Genomic DNA, 10,918 nt, shown 5'->3' with positions numbered 1-10,918 from the left:
TGTCCAATATGGAGCATTGGTGGCAAATCTGCATTGGTGGAATGGTGAAGTCCGTTTGCTCGTGTTTACTTCCTCCTTCAAGGGGGTCATTTTATTTTTTTTCAATTTAAAGTTTTCTTAAGTTTTCTTGTTTTTCAATCAACCAACAAAACGCATTCCACATTCACAGATGTGACTAACTAAAAAAATTAACATATTAAACATATTAAAAAATATTACCATATTTTTTAAAAAAGGGAGTAATTTCTAAAAGTGCACTTTCCTATTCTGTTGACCTAGTTTTGCTAAATCCAGGAAGTTGAGGTTGCCACTACTCATTCATTCGAAATAGTTACAACTTAGTGAGAAGACAACCCCGCAGTTAAGAGACATCATCAGTCCGCATTTGTTCTACTGAATTTAATTTAGCTACAAAGTTGTGTCTTCGTTGAGTTCTGCAACCTTGCAAAGGGAAATAGAGCCGTTATAATTAGTTGGTCAACTATAACGTTACATTCAAGTTAGTTATGGCTGATATGGATGCGGGCTGCTTGGAAAATCTGAAGGGTTACATCAATACCCAAAAAGGAATTATTCTCGTCGCTAAAATAGTAAGTTTGTTCCATATCACTGTTATAGCCAGAGAATCACACAAAGAGTACATTTACTGCGATAGGATTGTTATTCTTGGGCTGCTGTAATACCTTTTAAAAATACACTTTACGAGAATAAATGCATTTTCTGAACTCTTCACAACATTAAGTACATATTAAACCTTCAAGAAAACACACATTTGTATTTACAACCTTTTTTTTGAGTAAACATTCCAGTTGTGATTGATAGAAATACATAACATCTATAAAATGCATTTAATAAGGCTATATAAATCAACGTTTTCACTGATTATGACAGAAACAACAAACTAGGTATGATTTATTCTATAAATGTCTAGTATACTTTTACAACCTTTGCTTTGTGTAGAAATTCCAGTTTTGATTTGATAGAAATGCATAAAATCTCAAATATTGCAGTTAAAGATGACTGATTCAGTGATTGTCGCAGAAAAAAGTGAAAATATGCATTTATTTGCAATAACTGTAAAGAAATGTTAATGTTAATTCCATTTGCAATTTGTTCTATATGAAGTTAGACAATGTTTACAATCTTACATTGTATGCCAAATCAATGTTTGCATGTTTAGTGCAACAGTTCCACATTTTAAAGTAGTTACAAGGCACAACAGTCATTTATTTATACGTCTCTAAATTAACAGCAAAGAGGCCCCTTCCAATCATTTCCTCTTTTGGCTTTGCTGAAGTCCTTCTTTGTCATCCCCAGACAAGCTGAATGGTACCATCTCTGGCACACAGAGCATTCTATCTGCTGTATTAAAACATAAAACAGGGTTAAGTTTATTTACATGTGAATTACAGTTTTGGAAATCCCAAATTCTGTTACATGATTTTGCTATTAGGAACATTTTCAAATTTAATTTGATTTTTGTTCAATTGCTAAATTGACTTTAAATGACATGCATTTGACCACAACCCTGACAGAAGCACACATAACTGAGGTGTTAATCATGGTTGAGTATTCAGGCAATATAAATCATGTAGTAATAGAGGCATACATTTGCAAAAAAACCTATGTGTTGATATAAAATGTATCACACATCAGTGTTGTAATATCAAATATTATTTTATATTATATTTTTCCTCAAAACAAAGGTTGTAAAAGTATACTACACATTTATAGAATAAATCATATCTAGTTTAATGTTTCTGTGACAAACGGTGAATTAGTTATTGATTTATGCCACTTTTAATGGCATCTTATAGATGATCTATTTCTATCAAATCAAAACTGAAATCCCTCCAAGACTTACCCCGAAACACTGCCTTTCATTGTATGCAATGAAATGTAATAAGGACATTTCATATATTTAGAATAATCTGCCCTACATTTGATAGGCCTATAGCAGTAAATATTGAAACAAATAAAAACACATCAGGCATTAGGAGTAATTAAAAACATTCAACAGGTTCCATCAGAAAAGTTTGTGTCATCAAACTGTAGAAATATCTTCCAAGGGCATTTAGAATGTTAGAACAGCTGTAACTACAGCACTAGTGTCACCATGACGATCCTTCTCCTCAGGAGCACCATATTCATTCATTCATTCATGGTTCTCTTCCTGAGAGTCTGGCCCACACATCTCTCTCAACCTCTACAGTACGTGGCGGGATGTCACACGCTGTGGGGGTGGAATCATCTCAAGGACTTCATCAAACTGATGCCAGTGGATGTCGTCTCGAAGTCCATAAAAATCTGTTTGGTCCAGCACGATGCATACATTTCACTTGTACACTAATTTCATCCGTGCCGAAGATGATGCCTGGATAAAGGTCAGCATCATATTCCACTACACACCACTGCCCAAGAAGACGTGGATTTACCCACTGGATTTCGTCCACAGGTTGTGGATTTTCCTCATTGGCTGGCTGTTCTGGAGCAGCCAGGCCCTTCTGCCTGAAACTGAAGTAGTGTGTGTTAAAGCATGTACAGATTACATCCTTTGTTGAACAAATGCAGCTGACATCACCAGACATCAGCTCACCAGGAGCAAGGGTGATGACCTGGTGTATTTCCTGATGGAGGGCACCGCTTTTATCGGGCTTGGCATCACCTCCATCGCACGTTCAACATCGGCACTCTTCACAAGGTGTTTGTCTCATGGAGGGTCAAGTTCCTCAGTCATCCTTTCCTCTCCAAGCTTATTTTGTATGCTGTTCTCCTATGTTTACCTTTCTGACACTGGTCTCTCTCACTTACATCACTGATCTTGTTCTTTTTCTCTGCCTCAACGTTTATTTTCCATCTCTGACGCTCTCTCTCTCAAGGTATTTCCTGGGTCAGCATTTTGACGTGATCGACACTGCCTTTCTCTTTCTGCTGCTGATGTGGGTGCCATCATTCCCTAGATGTTTCAATGGATAACGTTAAATCAAATATTCTTAGAATATATACATGTATACACTATAATCCTTAAGTAATTTAGGATCTAGAGTCACTTAAAGGAACAACTGAAGTTAAGAGCATTACCCAACTATCCTACCACTAGGCTACCTGCCTTAAAATATATTTTGTGTTCACATGGAACACATTACAGCATGTTTTATAAGTGAATATAAACAAGATATAATGTATAATATATTGAATAATGCATTTGTTTAGATGCAATATTCATAAATAAAGTAAATAACTCAACCCTGTCCCAGGTTTACTACCCTTTTACAATGACACGTGATGGGGTTGAATTTGACGGGATTGAGTTTTTTTGGCTCAAAATGGCCTCTGCTCCTCATGTGTTGAAGGACAGGAGACCACATGGTGTGCATGAAATTAATATATTGTATATTTTTATGGGTTAAAGTATAATTTAGACAAGTACTAGTTTTCCAACTTTATTTTAAGTTGGTCAGCTTGACGATCCCCACCTGACTTTAAAAAACAACAAAATACAGATATAAAATAATGTGATACTTGCCTGTTTCTGTACCATGCAGTTGAAAATTGTTGAATGATGTCACTTCCTGTTAATGATGGCACATAAGACTGGAGTGACCATTTTCTTGTCGGAGTTTGGTTGTTGTGACGGGGTTGAGTGTAGACTGAGGGACAGAGCTAAATTGTGTGATTTTAATCAATAATCATGCATTTTGTAAACAAAATACTTTCTCAACAAAAGAACACAAATATACAGTGCCTTGCGAAAGTATTCGGCCCCCTTGAACTTTGCGACCTTTTGCCACATTTCAGGCTTCAAACATAAAGATATAAAACTGTATTTTTTTGTGAAGAATCAACAACAAGTAGGACACAATCATGAAGTGGAACGACATTTATTGGTGATTTCAAACTTTTTTAACAAATCAAAAACTGAAAAATTGGGCGTGCAAAATTATTCAGCCCCTTTACTTTCAGTGCAGCAAACTCTCTCCAGAAGTTCAGTGAGGATCTCTGAATGATCCAATGTTGACCTAAATGACTAATGATGATAAATACAATCCACCTGTGTGTAATCAAGTCTCCGTATAAATGCACCTGCACTGTGATAGTCTCAGAGGTCCGTTAAAAGCGCAGAGAGCATCATGAAGAACAAGGAACACACCAGGCAGGTCCGAGATACTGTTGTGAAGAAGTTTAAAGCCGGATTTGGATACAAAAAGATTTCCCAAGCTTTAAATATCCCAAGGAGCACTGTGCAAGCGATAATATTGAAATGGAAGGAGTATCAGACCACTGCAAATCTACCAAGACCTGGCCGTCCCTCTAAACTTTCAGCTCTTACAAGGAGAAGACTGATCAGAGATGCAGCCAAGAGGCCCATGATCACTCTGGATGAACTGCAGAGATCTACAGCTGAGGTGGGAGACTCTGTCCATAGGACAACAATCAGTCGTATATTGCACAAATCTGGCCTTTATGGAAGAGTGGCAAGAAGAAAGCCATTTCTTAAAGATATCCATAAAAAGTGTTGTTTAAAGTTTGCCACAAGCCACCTGGGAGACACACCAAACATGTGGAAGAAGGTGCTCTGGTCAGATGAAACCAAAATTGAACTTTTTGGCAACAATGCCAAATGTTATGTTTGGCGTAAAAGCAACACAGCTGAACACACCATCCCCACTGTCAAACATGGTGGTGGCAGCATCATGGTTTGGGCCTGCTTTTCTTCAGCAGGGACAGGGAAGATGGTTAAAATTGATGGGAAGATGGATGGAGCCAAATACAGGACCATTCTGGAAGAAAACCTGATGTAGTCTGCAAAAGACCTGAGACTGGGATGGAGATTTCTCTTCCAACAAGACAATGATCCAAAACATAAAGCAAAATCTACAATGGAATGGTTCATAAATTAACATATCCAGGTGTTAGAATGGCCATGAATCCAATCGAGAATCTGTGGAAAGAACTGAAAACTGCTGTTCACAAATGCTCTCCATCCAACCTCACTGAGCTCGAGCTGTTTTGCAAGGAGGAATGGGAAAAAATGTCAGTCTCTCGATGTGCAAAACTGAGACATACCCCAAGCGACTTACAGCTGTAATCGCAGCAAAAGGTGGCGCTACAAAGTATTAACTTAAGGGTGCTTAATAATTTTGCACGCCCAATTTTTCAGTTTTTGATTTGTTAAAAAAGTTTGAAATATCCAATAAATGTCGTTCCACTTCATGATTGTGTCCCACTTGTTGATTCTTCACAAAAAAATACAGTTTTATATCTTTATGTTTGAAGCCTGAAATCTGGCAAAAGGTCGCAAAGTTCAAGGGGGCCGAATACTTTCGCAAGGCACTGTATGTCTGCATTAATGGCAAAAGTTATTTATTATTTGCACATTATAATAATATTTTCCCAAGTAAAAATTAAGTGAAACACCTGGGGGTCATGACACAATTCTGAGTGTCAGTTAAAAAATAGTTTTTTTTAATAATAAAGTTTAAATGAATGCTATATTTATTTCAATTCATTATACTGGACATTTCAATGTATATACAAAATCTTAAAAAATGTCATTTTGGTGACCCAATACTTGAAATATAATATAAAAAGTCAGAGGGACTGAAATATTACCTGAGCCCAAGAACGGCCCAGGAGCAGCCAAACTATGAATGGAAGGTCTGTTGTAGAAATAGAATATAATTCCCTAGAATAGACCGATATAATGACATACTACTTTGTGTTGTTACTTTACTACACTATTTCTGCAACATATACAGATCTATGAGTATTTCCATGATGCTATACCACTGATTTGTTGATATAGTATGATAAAATGTTTGAGACAGTTGTGTGGACTTAGAGCAACTGGACCTGGAATGAGAACCATTTAAAAAAAAAAAAAATATTTCACCTTTATTTAACCAGGTAGGCTAGTTGAGAACAAGTTCTCAGTTGCAACTGCGACCTGGCCAAGATAAAGCATAGCAGTGTGAACAGACAACACAAAGTTACACATGGAGTAAACAATTAACAAGTCAATAACACAGTAGAAAAAAAAGAGAGTCTATATACATTGTGTGCAAAAGGCATGAGGAGGTAAGCGAATAATTACAATTTTGCAGATTAACACTAGAGTGATAAATGATCAGATGGTCATGTACAGGTAGCGATACTGGTGTGCAAAAGAGCAGAAAAGTAAATAAATAAATAAAAACAGTATGGGGATGAGGTAGGTAAAAATGGGTGGGCTATTTACCGATAGACTATGTACAGCTGCAGCGATCGGTTAGCTGCTCAGATAGCAGATGTTAGAAGTTGGTGAGGGAGATAAGTCTCCAACTTCAGCGATTTTTTTTCAATTCGTTCCAGTCACAGGCAGCAGAGAACTGGAACGAAAGGCGGCCAAATGAGGTGTTGGCTTTAGGGATGATCAGTGAGATACACCTGCTGGAGCGCGTGCTACGGGTGGGTGTTGCCATCGTGACCAGTGAACTGAGATAAGGCGGAGCTTTACCTAGCATGGACTTGTAGATGACCTGGAGCCAGTGGGTCTGGCGACGAATATGTAGCGAGGGCCAGCCGACTGGAGCATACAGGTCGCAGTGGTTGGTGGTATAAGGTGCTTTAGTGACAAAACGGATGGCACTGTGATAAACTGCATCCAGTTTGCTGAGTAGAGTGTTGGAAGCAATTTTGAGCTCTTGGGGTTGGGGGTCAGGCCAAGGGTTAGCCAAATAGCTTCCAACTGTCACTTTTAATGTGGTGTTGTGCGTGACAGTCCCCTCATTTGCCACCCAACAGTAAAATGCTGACAGCTTAGGTTGAAGATCAAAGTTTTCAAACGATGACATGCTGGATGATTCCTCATGATTTCAATAACGATTTTTTTTTTTTACATTAATTTAATATTGAAAATATAAATATGAATATTGAAAATGTAATTTTTTTGATTTTGGCTAGTTTTCAATATATTGTTGAACATAATATACTCTATGGGCATATCAAAGTTTCAGAGTGGGATCTCTGCTAGTTTAAAGTTATGGCCCATTTTATACAGAGAAATTGGCATAGTTGGCATTGTAACCAATCACAGTCCTCCTTTTACTTGTATCATTGCACATCCTGCAAATCATTAGCAGAGGGCAACCATTTTGAATCCATTTTTACATTCACCAAAAATGGTTCTTCGGCTGTCCCCATAGGAGAACTCTTTGAATAACCTCTTTTTGTTCCAGGTAGATTCTGTTTGGTTACATGTAGAACCCTTTTTGGGTTCCATGCAGAACCCTTTCCACAGAGGGTTCTACATGGAACCCAAAAGGGTTGTACCAAAAGGGTTCTCCTATGGGGACAGCTGCAGAACCCTTTTTCTAAGAGTGTACTATGTTTGTTGTTGTTTCGTGTGATTTGGGACAGCTTTGAGTGTTGGTTTACTTCGTTGCTTCACCACAGGGTCTTTAACCACACAGACTATTGTGTCCTGTTGTAAGATGTTAATGTGAGACTTGGCAGTTAGGGTGTCTGTCCATTTGACTGTGCTGCCCCTTGGTCTCACTTAGACTGGGCATTGGAGTAGAAGGCTATCATAGATAGCATATGGGTCAAAAGTCAACCGGCATATTGCCTTCCTTTGATTAATATGACTCTGAGATGACAGTTCCTATCACTGCTGATCTGCGGTCTGGGATGAACTTTAATCAAGCCATTCAACCAGAACTGCTAATTCAAATGGAAGAGACGAATTTGGAGCCTAATTGTCAGTTTGTTGTAAACTACAGCGAGACTTCTCAAAGGATTCCTGGATACGTAGCAGTGATTTCCTTAAAAGGAAATGCTGTGAATAACATCCCAAGGTCAAGTAATTAGGCTACAGATGCATTGAGCCAAAAAGCTATTTTTGTGCACCACAGATTTGGCATTTGCTAAGTATCTTTATTAACATTTTGCACCAAATATTTCCACGCAGGCTGCTTTTTCCCTCCCCTTCCTCTCTCTCTCCTTTCCCCCATATTATTTTTTTTATCATTTTCTTTCAGCTCATCAGTCTTACCATCCTAATCTGCTATACTGTGTCATTGTATGGAGGTTATTATGGAGTGGCCATCTGTGAGATGGTCTCCGCCATCATCTTCTTTGTCGTCTTCATGATGGAAATGGACAAGTCCATTCAGGTGGTCAACTGGGTCTGGAGTGTGAGTACAGTATATGTTTACACACACAAAGAGAAAAATAAACACACAGACATAAATTATAGATACATTCATAAAAACAAACAGTAACACAAGGACATTCCAAGTGCATATAGAAGGACAATCATTCACTAATGTTAGTCTCCTCCTACCAGGATCTGTTGCGTGCTTCTACTGGTACAGCCATGTACCTCATCAGCTCTCTGATGGATCTGATTCGTGGAGCAGGGGATGGCGCCCATATTGCAGGAGTGGTGAGTCAAATGTCTAACCACCCTGAGATTTTTGAACAGATACAAATGAAAGCATCTCAAATTACTTACATCTTCAGCTCTTAAATCCTTCAGCCCAATTCATCACTGAAAGTAGAACTTGGTGGTTAGATTATGTTTAGATTAAACGTTATTCCATTCCCTTAGGTGTTTGGCCTGCTGGCTGGGATCCTGTTTGCCTATGATGTCTACACCATCATCCTTGTCATCAAGAGCAACAGATAGGATACAGCAGCGCCCACTGGTGGGTGTTTTGGATAAGACTGCATACAGCTTTGCTATGAACTACAGTTTGGACTTTGACATTTTCTCACCTAATTTCCTTTGTTCTATTCCCTGCTTTGTTTCCAGATGACAACGTTTAAGCAGTGGAAGATAACCCCCAACTTAGCCAATTAAATAAAATTACATTTGGGCAGGACGAGTTGACAATGAAGAGTGAAAGAACTGCAGCAGGTTGGAAGGAAGTTTGATGCTCAAATGAAGAGATTAATAGCAGAAATTAACCAATGTTAGGGTCAGAAGATAAACATCTACTGTACTATCTATGGCTGACACAGAGAGGATAATGTTATACTGCACTGAGATCATTATGTTCAAAAGAACCATGTAAATTCCAGGAGGGATTCCCTTAACAACCGCTGTTCCAGTCTCGGTGTACAATTCTACCGTCCTCCCGTGTTGAGTTACATCCACTGCACTCCAAGTATTGGTTTGTATTAGAAATTAGATTGTAGCATTACATTTATAGAGGTGCTCAGATTAATATAACATCATAATGTAACATCAATAGTTTTGGTACAAATGGCATTCTCTCTCTCTTTTTGTCGTCATAATTTCACCTCAGCATCATAGCCCTCTCCATAACCCACACTGTAATATATTAAAATTGTGCTGGTTGAATTAAGCCAAATTTTGCTTGCGTTTAGGCCTTGATTTAATCAGATCGAGTGTTAACCGGCATAGCGGATGTTTTGACATATGTTGGAGGTGTCACTGCAGTATGAGCTGACAAATAGGTGAGAGGCTGCTCTTGTGTGTCACAAACCACTTCCTTCCTTATTAATCCTACTGCGTTAGAAGTTCAAAACGGCGATAGAAAGTGTAGGTTAATGCATGTTTTCATGTTCATTTGGATGGTGGGGATTTATAGCCTATCACATCGAGGTATAAACAATAGAAACATCACGCATTCGAGTGTTTGAACTTGTAAAGTGGCTGCATGGGATTTGTCGGATTATAAAATTGGGTGGTTTCGTTGCATCCAATAGCATGGTCCGAGATAAACTAATACAAGGAGCCGCTTGTGGATTTGACAGCTCTAACGCAGTTCCATCTCCGACACACCAAAACACCGCTATGCGGGTGTCTGCTAGCACGGATCTGCTATAGAATCTGGCCCTTAGTCAAGGCACCTTCATTGAGGAGGACGGGCTCTTAGTACTGGCTGGCACAGAATAAATGGATTGGTATTAAACTTAAACTTACCATTCCATTCACTCTGTTACAGCGATTATTATGAGCCGTCCTCCCCTCAGCAGCCTCCTATTTTAACAAGATTTAATGTTGTACAAGAGAAATGTTACCTCAGTTAGTGCCCCCTTGTTAAAGTATTTAGACAGTTTGTATGCAGTTATAGTAGTAAACGTTAATATTTTGATTATAGACTCGTAGAAAAACAACGGATTTAGAATGAGCAATTCATTAAATTAATTAGCAAAGAAGGCTATTTGATCACTTGTGTGGTTGCATTTCAGGATGCCTATGTTATAATTGTAATATCCTTTGTAAATTTTACCTCCAAAATATAAAGTCCATTTATCAAGGTAGAATTTGGCCTTAATGTTTTATTTATTTTATTTTTGTCACGTCTACTCCCGCTCCCCCTATCCGACACTCTGCGTCGCCGGTTTACTAATCAATGGTTCTGACAACCATCATTACGCACCCCTGGAACCATCGTTACGCGCACCTGGAACCATCATTACGCACCCCTGGAACCATCGTTACGCGCACCTGCGCCACTGATTACCTCTCCTATATTTGTCACTCCCTTTGGTTCATTCCCCAGGCAGTATTATTTGTGCTTCATGTCCAGATGCTACTCTGGTTTTGTATCGTTCCATGTTTATTGTATTATTAAACTCCCCTCCTGCACTTACTTTTCGAATCGCAGCGTCTCTGTTACAGAATACTGCCTCGACAAATGGAAGCAGCAGGAAATAAGGACATCTCCCAGACGGTCAACGAACAGAGATACCTACTTCGTCCACACAACGACCAGCTGTCGCAACTGGGGAAGGCTATGGAAGAGGTTCTTTGCGATCTTCAACATCTCGAACATACCCGAGAGGCGTTTCCTTCAACTAGTGGAGGATACTCTGCCACCAGTCGACCCAGCGAGCCAGCACACCAGTCTATTCAGCAGTCCACCCAGGTCAGCGATGCCCGTTTGTCCTTCCCGGATAAATATGA

The 10,918-nt window shown here is 38.9% G+C and overlaps 1 protein-coding gene across 1 annotated transcript; it reads left to right on the top strand.

Moving 5' to 3' along the window:
* Positions 1-506: 506 nt before the first annotated feature.
* On the top strand, positions 507-8,668 carry LOC139368568 (proteolipid protein 2-like). The gene is made up of 4 exons (XM_071107594.1): positions 507-590; positions 8,019-8,174; positions 8,327-8,425; positions 8,591-8,668. Exons 1-4 carry the CDS (start codon positions 507-509, stop codon positions 8,666-8,668), a joined length of 417 nt encoding a protein of 138 aa, XP_070963695.1.
* Positions 8,669-10,918: the final 2,250 nt, after the last annotated feature.

The sequence above is a fragment of the Oncorhynchus clarkii genome, chromosome 16 (genome assembly GCF_045791955.1).
Source record: "Oncorhynchus clarkii lewisi isolate Uvic-CL-2024 chromosome 16, UVic_Ocla_1.0, whole genome shotgun sequence".
In the NCBI taxonomy this organism is placed as follows: Eukaryota; Metazoa; Chordata; class Actinopteri; order Salmoniformes; family Salmonidae; genus Oncorhynchus; species Oncorhynchus clarkii.
This window is presented reverse-complemented; position numbering and strand designations above follow the sequence as displayed.

Coding starts and splice junctions, on each gene's coding strand:
- LOC139368568 (XM_071107594.1), top strand. CDS start 507: ATGGCTGATATGGATGCGGGCTGCTTGGAAAATCTGAAGGGTTACATC. Junction 8,175..8,326: donor TGGTCAACTGGGTCTGGAGT/GTGAGTACAGTA, acceptor TCCTCCTACCAG/GATCTGTTGCGTGCTTCTAC. Junction 8,426..8,590: donor GCGCCCATATTGCAGGAGTG/GTGAGTCAAATG, acceptor CCATTCCCTTAG/GTGTTTGGCCTGCTGGCTGG.